At 62.9% G+C, this 21,954-nt stretch overlaps 1 protein-coding gene across 6 annotated transcripts; it reads right to left on the minus strand.

Moving 5' to 3' along the window:
- Positions 1-1,516: 1,516 nt before the first annotated feature.
- Positions 1,517-20,027, minus strand: TANGO2 (transport and golgi organization 2 homolog). Of its 6 annotated transcripts, none has more exons than XR_011467400.1 (10): positions 19,988-20,027; positions 12,647-12,740; positions 9,647-9,735; positions 6,533-6,652; positions 6,066-6,180; positions 5,502-5,567; positions 3,105-3,258; positions 2,710-2,814; positions 2,232-2,396; positions 1,517-1,993 (listed from the first exon to the last, which is right to left on the minus strand). XR_011467400.1 is itself a non-coding variant. In XM_070385650.1 (10 exons), the coding sequence occupies exons 2-9, from the start codon at positions 12,700-12,702 to the stop codon at positions 2,276-2,278; spliced, it is 831 nt and encodes a 276-aa protein (XP_070241751.1). In that variant the 5' UTR covers positions 12,703-12,740; positions 19,988-20,027; the 3' UTR covers positions 1,520-1,993; positions 2,232-2,275. The 6 variants fall into 6 exon arrangements, 5 of the variants coding, with proteins under 5 accessions (XP_070241753.1, XP_070241752.1, XP_070241751.1 ...); XM_070385650.1 differs by having other exon boundaries at positions 1,520-1,993; positions 5,502-5,572; XM_070385651.1 differs by having other exon boundaries at positions 1,519-2,396.
- Between the last annotated feature and the right edge of the window lie 1,927 nt (positions 20,028-21,954).

Here is a 21,954-nt window from a genome sequence, read left to right on the forward strand (position 1 = left end):
TAACCCGGGTCCTGAATCCTCCAAACAACAGAGACCTCGCTTCCAGACACTGGCCTGAGCCAAGGGGGTGTGCAAAGGGTTAGGCTCTACTATCTATCTGGCCAGGGCATCAGGACACAGGAGTGGAACAGATGAAAGGTCTTCACACTCTTGTTCCGACTGGGAGACACACAAGCAACACTCGGTCAGTGCAAGGCCTGCCTGTCAAGACAAGGGCTTTCTGTTGTGCAGCAGAGACCAAGATGGGGAAGCTGCCTCAGACAGGGTGACTGTCAGGACTTGAGCCAAGACCTGCGGGGCAGGGGAGGGGGAGTGCAGCACGGGCATCTGGGGGAGGAGCCCTTCCGGCAGCGGGAGCCGCAGAGCAAAGGCCCTGGGGCACGAGCAGCCCTGGGCGCTGGGGCAAGCCCGAGCAGGCATGGCTGGGCCCCGAGGGCTGCCTGGCCGCACCCTGCTCCACCCTGGCCTGCGGGCTGTGGCGCTGTCCCTGTATCTCCCCAGGCCTGTTTCCTGATGTGTAAAACAAGGTCACAATTTTTTATTTTGCTCAGCTGCCAAAACAAAGTATGCCAGTGAGGGGCTTACACAACAGAGATTTATTCACCTGGTTCGAGACTGGCCGTCTGAGGTCAGGGTGTCCGTCACAGGCCCTGCTCCTCTGAGGGCTTCAGGGGACAGCAGGCCCCCCTCCCTGCTTCTGGGGCTCCTTGGCAGGAAGCAGCTTGGCCCCAGCCTTCGCAGGCATCTGTCTGCGTGCCTGCCTGTCCCTGTGCCCATGTGTCCCTTTTCATAAGGACATCGCTCCTACCGATTCTCTTCTGATTATCTCTGGAAACACCTGACGAAGTCACCTGAGGGGCCAGAGCCCAGCGCCATCTCCCAGGGGGCACCCAGGTCAGCCTAGATCCACAGAACCAAGCCTGGAGCTACTTCCTTGGGCCCAGGCTACCCAGGGGCACAGGGCAAAGGGTGCATGGGGAATGTGGGCAGCAGACATCTGAAAGCCTCTCCGGATGGCCCTGCACCAGTGCAGCAGTGCCCCCAAGGGCGGCATGGCTGGCCGGGGGGCCTGTGAGGCAGGCAGAGGGCACTGGCCGTACCAGAGCCGGGGACTTGGCCGATGGCAGCTACGCAGGACGCGGTGGGTGGGGAGCGGCACAGGCTGCCTCACACGGGGCCGCTTCCTGCTGGGCCGTGAGGGGTGAAGAGGGGACAGAGGAGGGCCAGGGAGCCAGGGAGGGCCCGGGGTGTGCCCAACCCGCCTGAGCTGTCAGTGCGCTGAGGAAGCCAGGTCGGGGGTCGGCCGCCAAGGCGGAGGGAAGCTGGGTGCCCACACTGGACGCAGGACTCCAGATGCCCAGCCCCAGCTGGGGACAGGAGCGCCAGGGTGCTTGTCCAAAACCAGGGCCCGGGGCTGCGCGGGGATGGACGCCACTGCCCCCTCAGCTGGCGCACAGCCCCCAGCACCCGCGGGCCTCCGCAGGCCTGACCCCACGGTCCCCGGGGTGCAGGGCGCCCACCTGCACCGGAGTCTGTGGACCAGAAGGGCGGCGCCCCAGCCCACACGGGCACCCTGTCTCACAGTCAAGGCGTGGAATGCACTGGCCTCAGTTTTATTGTCAGCATCCCCCATTCACGTACAGGGTCCTATGCCATTTAGTTCTTCGGGAGAAGGAGAACGGCAGGGGCCTCTGTGTGCCCTCCCTGAGACGGGCCTGCCTCGAGCCGGGAGCCCCGGGCAGCGCAGTGCGCATGGACACCCCTTGTGGGTGGCCCCAGGCTGTGTCTACCTAGGGAGAGGCTTTCATCCCTCCAGAGGGCCCGTCCCCTTCCAGGAGCAGGGCCGGGGTCAGCGTGGACCATGGCCAGGATAGGAGGGGCTGCTCTGAAGCGGACGTCCACTGTCGTGTCTGGATCGTGGCGAGACTCACAGGACGAAGCACACAAGGGTGAGAGGCACTCGTCGTGGGGCCGGCTCTTGTGGGTGGCACGCCTGGAGCATTTGTGCGTCTGAGCATGTGTACACATGCCTATGGCCTGCAGTGTGTGCACACCTGCGTGACATGTGTCACATGGGGCTCTGCACACGGGCAGGGGAGGCCCGGCACCCTGACTGCAAGCCGCTGTCATCTCCAGGGCCCAAGGCTGGACCCCGAGCTAGACCTAAGGATGCAGACGGTTCACACAAAGGGCTCTGCCCTGGGGAACGCTGGCCGGCTCACGGGCAGTACCTGTGACAGGGCCTCCCGGGAGCCCCAGCCACAGCGGCTGCGGGCTAGCTCTGCAGCCGGAACTCATGGGTAGTGGTCTCCCAGCGGGTGGGGTCCGAGCCCAGCATGCTGCGCTCCGTGAAGGTCACGTGCCCATCTGCATCCACAAGGATGACCGTGTTGGTCCTAAAAGAGTGCAGGGCCCATGTTCAGCCCCGAAAGGTGCAGATCCAAGGTGGGAGGGGCCTCGATGGGCCCTGGCTTGGTCCGGTCTCAGGGCGCTCAGGCCCAGTGCCTCTGGGCCGGGGTGGGGGGAGGGGGCACTGAGCTGGGGGCCCCACAGGTTTCTGCCCAGCGGGACCACCCCTCCACCACTCGGCGGGTGGGCCCTGGGCTGACGAGGCTGAACGCCCAGGGCTCCCAGCCAGGGAGGTGGCAGGAGGGGCTGGGGAGGTGGGCCCCCCAGGGCGGAGGCAGCACCTGTGCCTGCCCGTCCTACCTGGTGCCGTAGTCCGGGCAGCGCACGCACACGGCCGCGTACTTGCTGAGGATGGGTCGCACGTACTCCCTGCCCTGGGCCTCGATGGCTGGGTCTGGCAGCTGCCTGAAGGACAGAGGCGGCGTTCTTGCTGCCAGCTCGCAGCCCTGCAGTGCCCGGGAGTCCACCAGACTGGGTGGGGGAACCACACAAGCTGCTCCCTGCACGTCCCAGGTCAGGGCCCAGAACCCCTACTCAACCTATTACGAGGGGCTCCGCTGTGGGGGCCACGGGACAGCGACTGCCAGCCTGTCCCTGTGCCAGGGCCCCCAGAGCTGCCCGGGGCTCGACCACGCAGGCCCCACGGATGGAAGCGACTGGCTCGCAGAGCCTCCGTGTGTGCAGGGGGCACTCACGCCTCGTCGTTGCTGAGCACATCTAGGAGCTGGGCCACCAGCGCATCCCTGGGGAGCTCCCGGCCCTGCTCCACGGCCTCCAGGAAGAGCTGCTTCCCGAAGCACAGCTTCCTCCAGGGCGTCTCCAGCAGCGCGTTGCTCAGCCCATAGGTCCCTGCAGGAGGCCGGGGGTTCTGCCAGCGTGGGGGTGGGGGACTGTGACCCACACTCCACCCACCCACCCCTTCTCTGCACGCCTCTGTCTCCAGGAACTTGCCAGGGCTGGTTGTGGGGAGGGCTCGGGTGATCAGAATCAACACCAGGATAAGGTCTGTCCCTAAGTCGGGGGAGCCCGAGGTGGGGTACACCTGAAAAGGTTCAAGCTGGGACCCCCACAGCCTCAGGCCAGGAGGCTGCCCGCCAGGGTCAGCCGAGGTCAGGGAGCCCGACCCTAGGAAGCCCCAGGTGCCAACACGTAAACTGGACGTCATCACAATTTAAAATGACTCCTTGCTTCAGGAGACAGCAGCGAGAAAGCAGGAAGACAGGATGGAAGAAAACATTAGAAAAGTCAAATATCTGATGGGAAACTTGTATTCAGAACACATAAGATAATTCTTGCGATTCAGTAACAGAAAGATGACCCAACTGAAAAATAGGGAGAGGACTTGAGTAGACATTTCTCCAAATAAGACACAAGAACGACCAACAAGCAGGTGGAAAGTTGCTCAATGTCATTAACTACCAGGGAAATGCATACCAAGGCCACAGTGCGACCACATCGCGCTGGGGACAGCGGCGACGAGAAGTCGGCCAGTGACAAGTCCTGGTGAGACTCGTAAAGTTGCTGCTGGCGATGTAAAATGGTGCAGCTGCTTTGGGAAGCAGCCTGGCAATTCATCAAACGTTCAGTTACTTTACAATCTGCCAACTCCATTCGAACTACCCACATAAGAGAGATGAAGGTACCCACGCTAAAATGTGGAACCAACATTCACAGCAGCCAATTAACAGGGACAACCGAGTGTCCTTCACTGGGCAAGGGATAAACGAGGCAGAAAACCCACAGGACGGAATACTATTCAGTCACAAAAAGGAACGGAACCCTCACACCACGGAAGGACGAACCTTGAAAGTGTTCCCCAAAGGGAAAGGCCAGACACAAAAGGCTGGTACTGTCTGCGCCTGTCTACGTAAGTCGTGCAGAATGGGCAAACCCACAGAGATAGAAAGCAGACGGTGGTGTCCAGGGCTGGGGGGTAACTGCCAGCCCACAGATAGAAAGCAGACGGCGGTGTCCAGGGCTGGGGGGTAACTGCCAGCCCACAGATAGAAAGCAGACGGCGGTGTCCAGGGCGGGGGGTAACTGCCAGCCCACAGATAGAAAGCAGACGGCGGTGTCCAGGGCGGGGTAACTGCCAGCCCACAGATAGAAAGCAGACGGCGGTGTCCAGGGCGGGGGGTAACTGCCAGCCCACAGATAGAAAGCAGACGGCGGTGTCCAGGGCGGGGGGTAACTGCCAGCCCACAGATAGAAAGCAGACGGCGGTGTCCAGGGCGGGGGGTAACTGCCAGCCCACAGATAGAAAGCAGACGGTGGTGTCCAGGGCTGGGGGGTAACTGCCAGCCCTGGGGTGGGGAGCGTCCCTTCTGGAGTTGGATTTTGGTGACGGCTGCACCACTTTGGAGACAGTGAAAACGACCAAAGCCATGCTGTAATGGGTGGGCTGGATGCCGCACGCATGGCTCGATGGAGCAGTTCCTTTTTTTCTTTTAAAGTAACATGGAGGGCTTCCCTGGTGGCTCAGTGGTAAAGAATCCACCTGCCAATGCAGGAGACAGGGGTTCGATCCCTGACCTGGGAAGACCCCACGTGTTGTGGAGCATCTCTGCCCCTGCGCCACAACTACGGGGCCTGCCCTAGAGCCCCTGCTTCGCAAGAAGGGAAGCCACCGTGGGGAGCAGCCCCGCTCGCCACAACTAGGGAAAGCCCAAGCAGCAAGGGAGACCCAGCACAGCCAGAAATGAATAAATAAAAAGATGCAACTTTTTAAAGAAACAGAAAGCGACAGGGATCGGGGCGGGGGGAGGCTCTGGGATGACACAGCAGTGGAGAGGTGACAAGAATTTTGTCCCAGCAGCGATTCGCAGATGAGCAGCCTCTCTGGGCATGGCTGAGGGCAGCGGCGGGGTCCCGGCGCTGCCACAGGGGTCACAGAACTGGGAGCACCAGCGGCTCTGCACGGGCAGAAGCAGCCCGCCTGTGGGCCAGGTGAGGCCACAGCCACCACGGGCCACGGGGGCACGAACGGCTACGAACAGCGGAGGAGAGACCCCGGCAGAGCCCCGGGCCCGGGAGGCGGCAAGGGGCCCCCAGGGGAGCAGCCCACCCTGCACCGCCCGCCGGGGCAGCCTCACCTGGCGCCAGGACAACAGGCTCCCGCTCCCCCCGGTTTCCGTAGTAGCAAATGACGTCTCCCTTTTCTGCGCTGCAGCCAAGGGCAGAGAGGGTCAGCCAGGGCCACGGGGGCCACACCCTTCCACACAGGCGCCCCTGTTATGAACTACCTGTGCCTGACCGGCCCGACACCTCTCTGCGCATCAACACGGGCCTGTCCACAACCCGACCACTGCGTCCCCAGCGCCCCCTCAGGGCCCAGCGGCCCAGCTCCTGAACCTCACAGCCAGGGCGGCCGCCCAGGGCTCCAGGGCCCCAGCCTCCCTAGGTGAACCGCTCCTACCGCCTTGGGGACAGGCCCCCACCCCTGCCCCTCGCTGCCCACTGCACCCCAGGCAGGGAATGCCCCTTGCCCCAGGTCCTCTACCCACAGGGCCCACGGCTGGCTTGGCTGGCATCACAGCCCCTTGGCAGCTCCAGACAGGCCGACAGACAGCTCCCTAGCCCTCAGAGGACCTGGGGTCGCCTCATTGCCCTCGGCCCAGCCCCAGGTGGTGGTGGGGCATCCCCGCCTGAAGACCCACCTCAGGTCGGCCGCGATGAGGTTGAAGCCGTTGTACAGATGGCCCTCGGCCGAGACCTTCTTTAGGTAGGACAAGCTGTCCATGTCCGAGGTCAGGAACTGGGCCACGAGCTCACCTGTGGCAGGGGACACACGCCCATGGAAGGGCGGCAGGACTGAGCCCGTCTCCCGGGAGACAACAGTCCCCCTGGGCCTGTGCCTCCCTTGCTGACCGGCAGCCTAGGAGGTGGGTGTGGAGGCTTCTGACTCTGAACATCCCCCTGCTGAGCCCCCACGGGGAGGTCCAGCGCAAGGGGACGTCGGAGACAGCGTGTGTCCACAGGACGGGGGGTGACCACACAGTGGTCGGGAGCCAGGCTGTGGCCAGGCCGAGGTGGCTCCCGGTTTCACCAGCCAGGGGGCTGCAGGGCCCCTCTCCTCGCCCCGCCTCCCACCCCTGCAGGCGTCTGCGAGCCCCCAGCCCTGTACCTCGGCCCCGGGCATTGTGGTTCAGCCGCGGCTGCAAGTAGTTGGTGAGCGCGGCCAGCTTGCCCCGCGTGCTGATGCCCAGCCACGTGCCGCCCTCCTTGCCTTCCTCCATGTCCAGCCCTGCAACACACGGCAGCGTCGCCAGCAGCCCTGGGGCCGGCCGGGGCTCAGACTCCGCGGGACGAGGCAGCCTGCAGGCCCACAGATCTGTGGGGGGACCTTCATCCGGGACAACACCTGCTGTCCCCGGGAGCCCCAGCCCACGCACACGTGCCGGCACCTGGGTGGGCGTCAGGCCAGGGCGCACACAGCACCAGCTCTGCCACGGAAACCGCGCCAGGCCCCAGCCAGGTGCAGGGACACTGGCTGTCGTCCCTGGGCAGGACCAGGCTTCACTAGGAGCCCTCCTGCTGCCACCCTCCACAACCACAGGCCCGCCCTGGGCTGGCAAGGTAGCCACAGCCACCAGCAGTGAGTTCCTGGCCGGCGGGGTCACTTTGCTTGAAGACTGGGGTGAAAACAACTACATCATTGACACGTTATTATTACAACAATAATAAATTGCTATAGTACGTGCTACATCGCTCAGTCACGTCCTACTCTTTGCGACCCCATGGACTATAGCCTGCTAGGCTCTTCTGTCCATGGAACTTACCGTGCAAGAATACTGGAGTGAGTTGCCTTATCCTCCCCCAGGGGAATTACGATAGTAGAAGAACTAAAAGAGGGAAAGATCTGAACAAGTATTGAAATAAAACTGCCCTTATTTGTATGTGAAGAAGATCCAAAGAGAATCTACAAAAAAAAAAAACCTTCCATAACTAATGAGTAAATACTAGTAAGAACTGGAAAATGAAAATTTAATTAATCATTTACAACAGCAGCAAATGATTTTCAAAACACATAGGAAAACGTTACAGGAAAGACGTGTGTGCTGAGGACGCACGTCAGGCAGACCTGACTGAAGGAAGAGCCCTGCTCGGCGCTCAGACGCGCACATGGTCAAGAGGAGCTCTGCCAGAGCGGGCAGAAGGGAGCCGTCCGACACCGCTGGGGAGTGCATGCTGGTGCAGCCGCTATGAAGTCCAGGACAGAGGCCCCCAGAACACTAACACAGAACTTCCATACGATCCGACAAGCCCACTCCTGGGGTGCATATCTGGACAAAATAACACGGAGAGATCCATGCAGCCCGATGCTCACTGCAGCGCTATTTACAGCAGCCACAGTGCAAAAGAAAGTCAACGCCCATCATCAGATGCATGAAGATGCGGCGTATTTATACCACAGAACACTATTCAGCCGTAAGAAGCACAAAATAATGCTATTTGCAGCAACATGGGTGAACCAGAGATTGTCATATTGAGTGAACTAAGTCACACAAAGAAAGACCAATACCATATGGTACGGCTCATACGTGGAATCTAAAATATGACCCAGTGGCTAAGACTGTGCTCCCAATGTAGAGGGACCAGGTTCGATCCCTGGTCAGGGAACTAGACGCTGCGTGTGGCAGCTAAAGATTCCCGACCCACAACTGAGACCTGGCACAGCCAAGTAAACACTCAGAGCCAGAATGTGACACCGACGAACCTACCCGTGCGACAACAGACGCACAGACACAGAGCACAGACACAGAGCACAGACCTGTGGCTGCCAGGGCGGGAGGGGAGTTTGGGGTGAGCAGAGGCAAACTCGTGTACACAGGGGAATAAACGGGATCCTACCGCACAGCACAGAACACCAGACTCAACGTCATGTGATAAACCACATATAAAACATATGAAAAAGAATGCACATGTACACATGGAAAACTGAGCCACCGTGTCGAACAGGAGAAGCCAGCGCAGCGCTGTAAATCGACCGTAAAAGCAAGGGTGAGGGTTCTCTGCAAATGACCAAGAGTGACCACAAGCAAATGAAGACCCGGCAGGCTGGCATTTTATAGAAGTCACAGACCTAAGCGTAACCAAAACCAGAAGGGTTCCAGAACCACACAGAGGAAGGTACCTTTACAATCTCACGAAAGGCAAAGCCTTTGGGTAAGATGCAAGAAAACCTATGACAAACCTAGACAGCATATTAAAAAGCAGAGACGTCACTTTGCCAACACAAGTCTGTATCGTCAACGCTATGGTCTTCCCAGTAGTCATGCATGGATGTGAGAGTTGGACCATAAAGAAGGCTGAGCGCCGAAGAATTGATGTGTTTGAACTGTGGTGTTGGAGAAGACTCTTGAGAGCCTGTTGGACTGCAAGGAGATCCCACCAGTCCATCCTAAAGGAAATCAGTCCTGAACATTCACTGGAAGAACTGATGTTGAAGCTGAAACTCAAATACTTTGGCCACCTGACGCAAGGAACTGACTCGTTTAAAAAGACCCTGATGCTGGGAAAGATTGAAGGCAGGAGAAGGGGACGACAGAGAATGACATAGTTGGATGGCATCACCTATTCAATGGACATGAGTTTGAGCAAGCTCTGGGAGTTGGTGATGGACAGGGCGGCAATGGCATGCAGCAGTCCATGGGGTCGCAGAGTTGGTGACGACTCTGCGACTGAACAACACCAAACCTAGGATGCTCCTTGGCCATGCTCACGGGCTCCCCTCAGTCCTCCTCCAGCGGCTCCCAGGCCTCTGGGAAGCCAGGCCAGCCTGGGCAAAGACCCCACACACAGGACCGCCATGCCCAGAGCTCAGGGCGCAGGGGCCAGCCCGCCCACTGCGCCCCCAGCGCTCTCCCCACCTCCCGCAGGACCTGCTCCTTCTTCCCGCGCCCAGCCTCCTCTGCCCGACTCGGCACACGGAAGCCTTCACGGATGTCTGAGGGCCCTGGCCCGCACGCGCGCACGCGCACATGCCCTCTGGGCGGCCCGCCCACAGTGCCGGGCGCTGCTCCCAAGGGGCCCGTCTGCTCCACAGGCCCCCCGTTGGCCCCCGAACTCCGGCGGCCCTCCCTGGGGCCAGGGGTGTGCGAGGGCACCATAACCACGTGCAGCTGACAGGACAGACTCGCGCAAGACCAGCCCCAGCGGAGGGTGGATGCAGGTACAGCCCCCACCTTCCGGCCGCTTCCCCGGGGCACCTGGGTGCGTGGAGGGCGGAGACACTCACCGCTGAGGACCTCGTTGTTGCTCCCCCAGAAGTCTGCGGCCCTGGCCGGCCGGTGGTAGAACTCGTCCCTGTTGGCGGCCAGGATGAGCCTGAGGAGAGAGCACGAAGAAGGGTCTCGAGGGAACTGGAGCGTCTCGCATGGGCAGGCGGTCTCGACGGAACAGCCGCGGTTTTCCTCTCATTACCAAGACGACGGCGCCTCAGTAGTCAGGCCGCAAACCCCCGGGAAGGAGAAAGCGGACTCGGCCCAGCCCCGCTCCCCGGTCACCAGGTGCCTGCTCCAGGCCGTGGGCCCCTTCCCTGAGGACACGCTGTGAAACCCCCGGCAGCGCTGAGGGTGTCCCCGGGCTGCTCCCTCCTGCACTTTGGGGCGTCTCTGGGAGGGGACAGCTGAGGACTTCTCTGTGTTTTCTTCCTGTTCAGTATTATGAATCAAACAAGTATTTTTTTGGTAACTAGAAAACATGCTGATGTTTTCAGATCACTGGTTTTGGAGTACGAAAAAGAAGTTTCTGGTCAGTTTTGCCATTTAAAATAACTGCGTGAAAAGAGCCCCTGGAGAAGGGCATGGCAACCCGCTCCAGTACTCTTGTCTGGGAAACCCTATGGACAGAGGAGCCTAAGGGGCTACACGCCACGCAGTTGCAAAAGAGTCCCACGTGATTTAATGACTGAAAACAACAAGCTGTTCCTCTGCCTCCAGTTTCTCGGCTTTCGATCTAGGAAGTCCATGGCCACGAGGGTCAGCAAACACAACCTCCCCAGTAGGTCTAAACAAACATTCAAAACTACCCCAAGCTCTAGAGGGACTTCCCTGGCAGTCCAGTGGTTAAGACTCTGTGCCTCTGCTGTGGGGGGTGTGGTGGGATCCCTAATCAGGGAACTAAAATCCTGAGTGAGGCTTGGCAGGGCCCAAATACCCCAAAAACAACAACAGAAGCAACTATAAACACAGGTGGTGATCAGGTGGGCAGGGCCAACGTGAAGGCTCCGAGACCCAGTGTCTGTTTCTGATGAGGAACCCTCCGAGCAGCATGGCATGGGCTGGCATTGGGCCGGGGTCCAGCCCGTATTCGGTCGTCAGATCCTCAAAACTCTCCAAGAGTACCATTCGCATGGACGCCTGACTCCATGAACACTGGCTTGTGGGGAACACTGGCGTGTGCAGCCCAACACCCACCCACCGCCTCAGCCAGGTGCTCAGCTTGGGGCCCCGGGGGCGACGCAGGTGCTGGCCGGTGGGGTCTCCGCTGCTGCGGGGGTCAGTCCCTGAAGCCGCAGGACCGGGCCGCCTGGTCTCACCTGTCGTGGGCCAGGATCACTCTCCTCCTGGAGGCCACCCGCAAGCTCTGGCCATGGGCCCCTCCAAGAGCAGCAGGGGTCAGATGCCCCCCCCAGGACACACCCCCTCCATGTGAACTCAGGGTCACCTCATTCAAGACTTCCATCATTTGGCAAAACATGGAGGTTCCAACTGCTGGACAACAACAGGCAGGGGGGTACAGAGGCTGGGACCTCCCGGGGGGTCATACCCAGGCAGGGCACAGAGGGTGGGGCGGGCGTGTTGAGCCAAGGACAGCCCCAGGAGGGTCTGACACCAGTGCATGAGGCCGAGTGCGCAGCCTGGGAGGCAGGCCAAACCCGAGGGCACCTGAGGGGTCATCCCAGGGGTGATGGCAATGGAAGGTGACGTGAGGAGGGGTGGGTACCCCAAAACAGGGCTGTGGGGCGGCAACCAGGGGTGCAGTGCAGGGCGCAGACGAGGGATCCAGGCGGCTTCGGCCTGGAGCTGCTCAGCTGAGCCACTCACATACCCCAGGACCCCACATGTACCTCAGCCCCCCACCAGCCACGCTGTCTCCCTCCCCCGACACCGCCACAGGCGCTCCGCCGAACAGCCCACAGGACACGCACTTTCGCACTGTGGGCCCAATCCTAGGAGAGCTTGGCAGCGCGGCACCGGCGCCCACCACCACCCTTCCCAGGGCTCCACAGAGGCTGTGGGCCCAGTTTTGTCAGCAGAGAGCACCGGAGGGACGCTGCTGGGGAGAGGTTTTCACTCCCTGGCTCAGGGCATGGCCCAGACGGTGGTCAGTGCAATCGAGCAGACTTCCAGCAAGTGCCCAGAAAGCTCTGGCCACCCAGTGTGCCAGCCCAAGCTGGGGCTCAGCCCAGGGTGGAGGACGGGCTCTGCCCCCAGGCACCCCGGCCCCTCTAATCACAGCCCTGGGGCTCTGTCCACTGGCTGGACCCCGACTCCCAGCTCACTCTGCTGGGGGCTGTCGAGGGCCAGCCCCCAGCCCCCAGCCCCCAGCCAGGCCCTGCGGCCCACTCCCCCGCAGGAAGGAGACGCTGGGCACCGTTCACTCCCTGGCCTGGAGTGAGTGACCTCAGCCACATGTCAGGCATCTGAGAAGCAGCTGAAATGACCTAGGTCCTGGGACAATGGCAACTTCACAGCAACCGCACCGGTGACTCATCTGTGGTTGGGGGTCACAACCCAGCCTCCCTCTCCGTGTGGATCACTGTCAGGGGGGTCCCCACCACGGAGCTGGAGGACGGAGGGGTGCTCCCCAGAGCCGGCGTCCCCTCCCTGGCCTCAGCCTCCTGCCTGCTCCGGTGGGTCCCCCAGCTCCCCTGACTCCCGCCCAGGCGGCCCTCAACACGCAGGCTGCTTGCTGGCCCAGGGCCCCAGCCCCCAGGCCAGTCTCCCGCGCGGCCACTCTGCCCTGCTGCCACCGGGGCCCCAGCTGGGGGCAGGGGCTGTGCGCACGCCCACTCCGCCCTCCGTCTTGCCCACGCGGCCATCTCCCGAGGCTGCGTCTGAGCACCTCTGCACATCGACACGGGGTCCCCGCCCTGGGAGGAACCCCCTGTGGGGCCCACCTGAGCAGCTGCTGTCGGGGGACCCAGGCACTAGCCTGTGCCCCCACCCCGCACACGGTGCCCACACGGGCTCCCGAGGCTGAGTGGGACAGCGGGTGCAGCCAGGGGGGTTACCTGTACGCATTTTTGGAAACAGGGCGAGGATCGAACTTAAAGAAGATGATGCACATGAGTCCCGAGGGGGGCTTGGCTCCACAGGTCACGGGCTCTGCAGGAGAAGGAAACGTGTTGAGTGGATGGCAGATGACAGGCCCACCTCCTGATCCGGCAGCGCCCCCTTGCCCAAACTGAGCCGGCCTCAGTGCCCAGACCCTCACTGGACGAGGGGCCTGCATGGTGCACACTGCGGTGCTTGCCCGTCTCCGTAAACGTGCTCTGGCGCAGCGGCCAGACACATCCCCGAGGCCGGTGACCTCGCTGGCCCTGGTGGCCGGCGATCACTCCCTGGTCTGGGGCCTGAAACAAAGGATCTCCCATCTCAGGAGTCACAGGAGGACGTTCCCAGCACACTGACCCGCCTTCAAAGCAGGCAAGCAATGAGGGAGCCCTGGCCGCCCCGCACGGAGTCGCCAAGGAAGGCTGGAGCCCACGGCCAGCACCACGGCCGCAACCACAATGCAGAGCCACGCGGCAGCCGCCCAGCTCGTGGCCTTCCGTGCCCCCTCCCCTCACTCTGCTCACGGGTCTGGCCAGGGTGGCCGCCAGGCGCTGGGTGCACCCGGAACTCTCCCCGGCGGTGCCCACGGGCCCGGTGGGACCTCCAGGACTCAGCCCCGTGCTTGTCCAGGCACAGGTGTGCTGATGGCCCAGCCCACCAACCTCTGCCCTCAGTAAGGCGCCGTGGCCGTGCAGGGGAGGTGCAGCTGTGGTGACCAGTGCCGTGTGCAGGAGCCCAGGGCACCGCACCACACGAAGAGCCCACACAGAGGGGCCTGGGGGTAGTGTGGACGGGCCAGGTCCCTGCCCATCAGGGGCACTGGTGCCCATCGTCCCGGGAGTGCCCGGCAATCCCCATTCTGTGGGCAGACCATTGGGACCAACCTCCTTGGTAAAAGTGACTCAAAACGCTTGAAAAAACATGGAAAATCCTCAAAGCCAAGAGCTGAAAAGGTCATGCAGGATTTAGCTGACACCTGAGAGAACAGAAAAACCCAGAGAAGAGAGCAGCAAACGGTGCCCATTCCTGCCCCAGGGGCCGCCCATGGTGCAACCTGGGCTCTGGTGGCCTTGGGGGGTTGAGGGAACAGGGACCCAGTGTGTCTGCATGGCCACACGGGGGTAGGCAGGTTAGGTGCACAGAAATGGGGGGGGCGGTCTCTAAGAAGCTCCATGTGCAGAGCCAGGGCCACGCAGGGCGCCCAGGGACTTGGTCTGAGGGGTGTCTGCACTGGCGGTGCCCCTGGGCACTGGGCACACTGAAGTTTCCGTCTTCATCCCAGACTTCCGAGAGTCTCTGGAATGACTTCCTGGACAGAGAGCAGCGCAGTGGAAAGACCCGCATAACAAGATGGAGCACCACGAGCAAGAAGTGGCAGGGCTCCCGCGCGCCCCACGACCCGCCCATCTGAGTGCAGGAAAGGGGCTCGGGAACACGTGTGCGGAGAAGACGCCGGGGGCCTCCCAGCACCGGAAAGATCCTCCAGAAGCAGCAGCCTCAGGGACCTCCCTGCACACCCAACACAGGCACGCGGGTTTGATCCCTGGTCGGCGAGCCCCGCAGCACGGGCAGGTCAGACACGGAAGATGGGACAGTCAGCAGGATCACCCAGGAGGCAGGGCAGGGTGACGGGCAGCCACGGATGCCTCAGAACCCTGGCATCCCACCTGCCCCGTGACCAGCGTGCACATCCAAGACACAGACCCCTGCCCACCCGGGGGCTGCTCACCCCCAGACACACGGATGCCCTGAGCGGGTGGGCCAGGGCCATCTGCGGCGGCCAGGCTGGCACAGACTGTGGGAGGAGCCCCGCCAGAACGGAGGGAACACACCAGGAACACGCCACGCCGAATGTGCCTCCCCTGGCCTGCCCTCGCCCGCCACGCCCAGCCCAGGCTGCGTGCCGGGCTCAGGGGCCCACCAGCCACTGCTGAGCACAGGCCGGACCCAGAGCCCCTCTGCTACAGGGCCCCTGCGTCCGAGCCACCTGGGGCGGGGGTAGACGAGCCCCCAGGATGCAGCGGTGAGCAGGGCTCCCGGTCCCAGGAAGGCCGCAGCGGGTCTCCAGGCAGGTGTGGGCGCGGGCCCAGGGCTGTGGCCTTGGTGCAGACGCAGTCATCAGGAAGGAGGGGCCGGAGGAAAGCCAGCCCCTGGGGAGGGGACCATCAGGAACTGCCTTTCTCTCCAGTCCCTCACCCCCCACTCAGGAGGCCTGCTGCCCTGGCCCCTCTCCCCGCCCCCACGCCCTCCTCACACCCGCTCCGGGTCGGAGTCCTCCCTGATGGCCCCGTTGCCATCCAGGGCTCCCAGAGCAAGCCCTGGACACTGCACTGGCGTCCCGCCACAGCCGCGCGGCGGGGCACCCAGGCGCTCCCCTCCGCTTGCTTCCAGAGACTTCTGAGGTCAGGGGCGGGCGGCAAGCTGAGGGCTCAAGGTCGCAGTGCTCCAGGTGAGCCGGGACTCCTCCTCTCCGAGTGACACCAAGGCTGGAGTCAGGACAAGGTCATCCTGAAGGGCACTGGGCTGAGGGCACTGGGGGACACTGTTCCTGGCCCTCTTGGGGGGTCCCCACCCCGCCTAGCCCAGCTCCACCTGCAGCCCAGGGTGCCCACAGGCCCAGGGCAGCCTGAGAAGTTGGAACTCTGCAGTCCTGGCACAGCCCCGAGGGCCGGGCGGGCAGGAAGGTCCCAGGCCGGAGTGGACACATGGAGATGGGTGAAGCTGGGGGTACCGGGCTATGGAGGAAGCCATCCAGCCCGGTGGGCAGGGGGGCCACGGTGCTGACAGCCCCCTGCCAGGGGTGCCAGCCACAGTTGGACACTAGCCGCCCACCCTCTGCAGGCGAGGGGGCTCAGCCCATGGCAAGCAGGGTGGCCAGGGGGACCCAGGCCGGGGGGTAGGGTCCCCACTGATGGGGCGGCTGCCATGGAACTCAGCTCTCTGGGCTCGGGACACGCGAACCTGGAAGCAGCGTGGGCCCCAAGACCGCAGGCGGGGCAAGGACAGCAGCAGTGTGTTCCCGGGCGGGCTCCTCCCACACCAAGTGCTCAGCAGTGTCGTTGCTGAGCCCACGTGCGTCCCGCTGGGGGTGCAGCTAGGCCCCAGAGCGTTACCCAGGGAAGGAAGCCCCCAGATGGCGGCCTGGGCTGAAGAGGGGAGGCCGCCCAGGACCACAGCTTGGAGACTGAGAGATGGCTGAACACCCGGTGGGTAGGGGGGCGGCATCCCCGGGTCACCTAGGAGTTTCCCGTTGGCTGTGTGCTTCCAGACCTTTCTTGGCAAAGTACGGGTGCACGCCGGGGTCATCACTCACACAGGACCCCGCCACCCCGTCTTCCTGCCCACTGGCCGTCAGTCTGCATCCCCTGTGGCAAGAGGTGCTCCGTGCATCTCCTGGCCGCTGTCCCGCAGCGCAGTGGCTGGGGGGTGGCCCTGCCCGCTGCCCGAGCTGCCCCCGTGCAAACCTGCCTGTCCTCCCAGAGCGTGTCTCTCCATCCAAGCTGCACGGGACGTGCCCCCTCGTCCCTGAGCAACACCCCTTTCTCCTGAGCTCCAGGCACGGCTGCCTTTGGGCTCCATTCTCGGACATGTCTGCCCGGGTGGGCGGTGTGAGCCAGGGACCCCCGTGCTCTCCAGTGGACAGTGTCCCATCTGCACCACCGGGCCTCCCTGGACGCCCACCATGCGACCCTTTGGGCCCCGAGCTTCAGCACACGCTGAGCTGTCTCGGGCAGGGGTCTCCTGCTCAGCTTTTCACAGAAGCCGCTGACACCGACAGATCAGGCACGCCAGGCGCCCATGTTCGTGAAGTCACATGGGTGAGGAAGTCCACTGGCGGAGCTGGAGGCCAGCCTGCCTGTCCGGGGACCCCAGGGGTTCCCAGTCTCATGCTGGTGGCGGGTCCACACCCTGATCTGGGTGGCGGCCACGGGGCTCACTCCACGCCATCCCACATGCTGGCCACTTGGAACGGGTGCCCTTCCTGGGGGAGCCGGAGCACCCTCCCGGAAAGCTGCCCACAAGAAGACCAAGACAGACCCCGCTGTCTTCCCCATAGGCTCTGAGCTGTTCCAGGGGCAGGCAGGAAGAGGGGTTCTCAGCAGACCGGGGAGGCCAGATCCAGCCCCGGCTCGGAGTGGCCAGCAGCCAAGAGTTTGCACAAGGACCCACGTGCTCAGGTGGCTGCTGGCTGGGGTGGGGGCCTGCACCCTCAGCTGAAAAGGCAAAGAGGCACCAGGTCAAGGGGGAACACCGGACAAGGGGAAACACTCGGATACAAGGGGGCACACCGGACAAGGGGAAACACCTGGACAAGCGGGGCACACCTGGACACAAGGGGGCACGCCCAGATGCAAGGGCGCATGCCTGGACACAAGGGGGCACACCTGGACAAGGGGAAACACCCGGACAAGGGGAAACACCCGGACACAAGGGGGCACACCCGGACAAGGGGAAACACCCGGACAAGGGGAAACACCCGGACACAAGAGGGCACACCCGGACAAGGGGAAACACCCAGACACAAGGGTGCACGCCCGGACAAGGGGAAACACTCGGATACAAGGGGGCACGCCCGGACACAAGGGTGCACGCCCGGACAAGGGGAAACACCCGGACACAAGGGGAAACACCCAGACACAAGGGGGCACGCCCGGATGCAAGGGGAAACACTCGGATACAAGGGGAAACACCCAGACACAAGGGGGCACACCCAGACAAGGGGAAACACTCGGATACAAGGGGGCATGCCCGGGGACAAAGGGGCACACCCAGGGACAAGGGGGTGGACCTGGGGACAAGGGGACACAGCCGGACAAGGGGGCACGCCCGGACACAAGGGGAAACACCTGGACACAAGGGGGCGCACTGGCCAGAGGAGCCAGGAGTGGGGGACTCAGGTATGCAAGCGGCGGGGGCTGGGGGGGTGTGCGCGGGGGAGGGATCCAGGGCCTGGCAGTCAGCCTCCTCCAGCTGCTCCCCAGGGCTCTGGGCAGGGGTGACCGAGCCCTGGGGTCGGCACTCCTTCTGTTCGGCACTGCACACTCTTGGCGGAAGGCGATCAAAGACCAGCCAGCCAGCCCATCTGGCCTGGAGCCCAGGCGCCGGGCATCCCGCCCTCAGGCGGGGCGGAGCTCGGAGCTCCAGGCAGGAGCTGCTCACAAGTGACATGTGACGCGTGACTCCGTGGCGGCTGCCAGCACACGACATAAACACACGGGGACACACGCCCTGCCAGCCTAAACTAATCATTCAGAGCAGTCAGCTGCCCACCCCGCCACCGCCCACTGCGCCCCTTCCCCGCCCAGGACTCCACAACCCAGCTCTGCAGCTCTGGCTGATAAGTAGCATTTCACGAGGATGCATTTTCTACGGCGACAATGTTTCCTGAGATCTTAGAACTGGCACTCGTGCAGCCTCACAGCAAGTGTCATTGTCCCTTCAGGGTTCAAAAGAGCAACACCAACAAGGGACACAGGGAGTCACGGTGCACGCTGCTCACTCTGCACTTTGGTCCCCATCCCCCCCAGGAACAGGCTTCCCCACAAGCCAGGGGCTAGCCCTGCGGCTCGAGGGGTCAACAGGGGAGGAAGGGGGCACTCCCACCAGCCCCTGAAAGGAGTGTGGAACCAAGTACTTCTACTGCGCATGGTCTTGAGGACCCGGCAGACACACCAGGGGGTGGGGCCTGGGCCTCTTCACTGTGAAGCGTGTATCCATCACTCTGCAACCCAGAAAGAAAGTCAAGAAGGAGGGAACACAGCTGCACCAATACCCGGAAAAGGGAAGTCAGTGGCCCGGGGGCGACCTTGTTATCTCAGAGCCATCACCAAACCCCAAGGTCCAGACCAACCAATTGTCCTCACACACTGGCTGACACAGCCTTACTCACACACCCAGGGTGTCAGTGACGAGTGTGGCCCCACTTGCAGTGGCCTTCCTGCCTGGGGCCACAGACAGACCCTCAGAAGCAGCACGCAGGGCACCAAGCTGCCAGCAGGGGCCTTCTAGAGCCGCAGCCAGCACAGGATTAAGTCCCCAGGACGCCACACGTGACTGTACCACGGTGAAGCACAACCTAAGTGACAGCCCAGAAATGAACACACAGAGGACGAGCGAGGCCGTCCTAACAGCTCAGGGAAGGGGCAGTGCGGCAGAGCAGACGGCCGGAGGCCTGGTCTGAGCGGCCCGTGTCCTGCCGACACACCGGTGACTCGAAGCCACAGTACTGGGGCACGCGTGCCTCTGCAGCCAGCGGTCAGGGGTCCCAACAGGTGGGGGCGCCAGGACAGCACGCTCCGCCCACCGGGAGCCCTGGGCCCCAGGGAGGAGGAGCGGAGGCTCTGCTCTGTCCACCTGCCAACACGCCCACCCTCTCATCCCACCCCACCCAACAGGTCACCCAAGGCAGGAAGGCTTCTGGGAGAGGGGCTCGGGAGGACAGGCCAGCCTGGCTCTGAGTGACCTTGGGGACAACACTGGCCCTCAGCCTGAGTTTTCTTCATTGTGAATGCTGTCATCTGACACTTGCCCTGAAAGGCTGCCCAGAGGACAAGGAGCAAGCAGCAGAAAGCCATTCCCACGAGCTCCCGGCTGCAGGCACCCCTCACAGCTCCATCCCTTGTCCACCGAGACCAAAAAAGCAACACACGGGTGGGCAGGCCCGCAGCAGGAGAGCAGGGCAGGCCTGGCTGACCATGAGACTGCCCCAGCAGAGGCCGGCTGGGCCTCAGGAGCTGTCCAAGGGCAGAAGGCCCATGCCAGATCTGTAGCCCAGAGGCGCCCGGGGCAGCTGCTGGAGCAGGAGTGTCTTCAAAACCAGTGGCTACAGGGCCTTACCCGGGGTGCAGCCCTGTCCAGCCCCTTGCCCTGAACTCCCATGGGGAGGGCCTGACGACCGAGCCAGCCCAGGAAAGCCTGTCCAGGAGCGCTTATGACATGGCCCCGGCTGCCTCCCCGGACAGGCATCAGCTATCCCCTGCAGCAGGGCGCAGGGAGGGAGCAGCGTGACTCAGGGCTCCCCGGCCCACCGCCGCGTAGCCCACCCACCCTGGAAGGGACACCGGCCGGGCCTGCGAGGCCCGCGCCCCGTCCAGGCGGGGACACTGGAAACGTGGTTTCAGGAACGCGAGGGACTCTCGGGCTGGGGTCGGCTCGGTCTCCGACCGGACCAGGCGCTGGACGGGCAATCACCGCTTCAAGAAGGGGAAATCGGGGCGGGCGCGGTGGCCACTGCTGAGTCCGAGCCCCGCGCCCCGCGGGGAGTGCCGCCCGCCTCCCGCATCCCGGCTGACACTCACCGCCTCCGCCGCGGCCGCCGACTTCCGGGTGCCGCGCCCGCGCGCCGCAGCCGCCACGGCCCGGGCCCCACCCCCGCTGTCCGCGTGCTCGCCATTGGGCAGCCAGGCCAGGGGGCGGGGCATCGAGGCGCGAGCCCGGGCACCATTGGCTGCCCACGCCGTCGCTCCGGGCTGCACCTCCCGGCGCCCCGCCCCCGGGGCTGCGCCAAGCGCCTGGGGGCGCCTCGTGACCCCCGCGGGCTGGAAGGTGCCGGCTCGCAGCCCTACTACCCTCGTGGACACGTCCCTGGCCAGCGCCGCACAGGGCCCTACAGGAGGCTCCGCAGGGTGCGCACTTGGGGGCTGCCTCCCCGCCTCCCCAGTCCATGCTTTTGGACTGGCCATTTTTCCCCACTGCAGCTCTGACCGCGGACATACCTGCTGCGGTCAGGACAGACGTCGGACCGGTCACCTCAGCCGTTAACCCGCCTCGAAGCTGTTCGGCAGGGCCGACCCCAGGATGCAGAGCTGCCTGCCTGATCTCCGCACCATCCGCAACAGAGCAAAAGCCACTGACTAGGTCCCTTACCGGAGGACAGAGGCGTTCGCTGCGGCTCCCTGCCCACAGTGGCCTCTGGGCTGTGTCTGGGGTCTGAGTGGAGATTCAGAGGCCCAGGGCTTGCTCCAAATGGGCCCTCAGCAAACTATGACGAGGATGACAATTGTATCAAGGTTGCTAATAATGGTGCTTCCCAGGTGGCATAGTGGTAAAGAATCCGCCTGCCAATGCAGGAGATGCAAGAGATGCTGGTTCAATCCCCGAATCCGGAAGATCCCTTGGAGGAGGAAATGACAACTCACTCTGCTCCTGTATTCTGGCCTGGGAAATCCCATGAACAGAGGAGCCTGGCAGGCTCTATATAGTCCTTGGGGTCAGAAAGAGTCAGATAGGACTGAGCACACACACACACAACAACGTGCCTTGTTGCTCAGTGATTAAGTTGTGTCCGACTCTGAGACCCCATGGACTGCAGCACACCAGGCTTCCCTGTCCCTCACTATCTTCCAGAGTTTGCTCAAATTCATGTCCTTTGAGTTGGTGATGCCATCCAACCATCTCATCCTCTGTTTCCCCCTTCTCTTCCTGCCCTCAATCTCTCCCAGCATCGGGGTCTTTTCCAATGAGTTGGCTCTTCACTTCAGTGTGCTAAATGCTCTAACCCAGCATTCCAGGACCCAGCTCTCATTTTTCCATTTTACAGATGCAAACACTGAGGCTTAGAGCAATTATGTGTCACTTGCTTGAAGTCAGAATTAAGTGGCCAGTGGCAGTGGCTGGATTAATTCCACAACCCTGCAGTGAGGATGTAGATGCCTGATCCTTTCTTGGAGAGCTGATGCCCTGTGAAAACTGGGACTCAGAGAGGGCAAGGGCCTGACTGGTATTAACCCCAGGCAAGAGTCCAACTCAAACCTGCACGACACCCCTAAAAGCCCATTCCACTCCACTGTTGTGCTGCCTCATCTGTGCTAGTCCCGGAAGTCCACAGAAACCCTTTGCAGGCAAGGAAAGCAACGACTGCCTGTGTCCCGGGGCTCTCCCTGTTCCGGGGTTCCCCGGGTCCAAGGGCTCTTCCTGTCCCGGGACTCCCCAGGCCCCCTGTGTCCAGGGCTCTGCCTGACCTTGGGCTCCCCGTGTCCCAGAGCTCCCGTGTCCAAGGTCTCCTCCTGTCCCAGGGCTCCCCATGTCTCAAGGCTCCCCCTGTCCTCGGGCTCCCCGTTGTCCGAGGACTCCTGACCAGCAGGTGGCAGACCCAGCGAGAGACATTCAGTCCTCCTCCCACCACCTGGCAAGAGAGTCAAGCTGGGTGGTGCCAGTGATCCCCCTCCAGGCAGCTGGATTCTGCAGTCCAGCTGAGAGGTGGTAGTGTTGGATAAGCAGAATCTGGGGTTTGGAGGCAAGTGGCAATGCCCAGGAGGACAACAGG

This window comes from Bos mutus, chromosome 17 (assembly GCF_027580195.1).
Source record: "Bos mutus isolate GX-2022 chromosome 17, NWIPB_WYAK_1.1, whole genome shotgun sequence".
Classification (NCBI taxonomy): Eukaryota; Metazoa; Chordata; class Mammalia; order Artiodactyla; family Bovidae; genus Bos; species Bos mutus.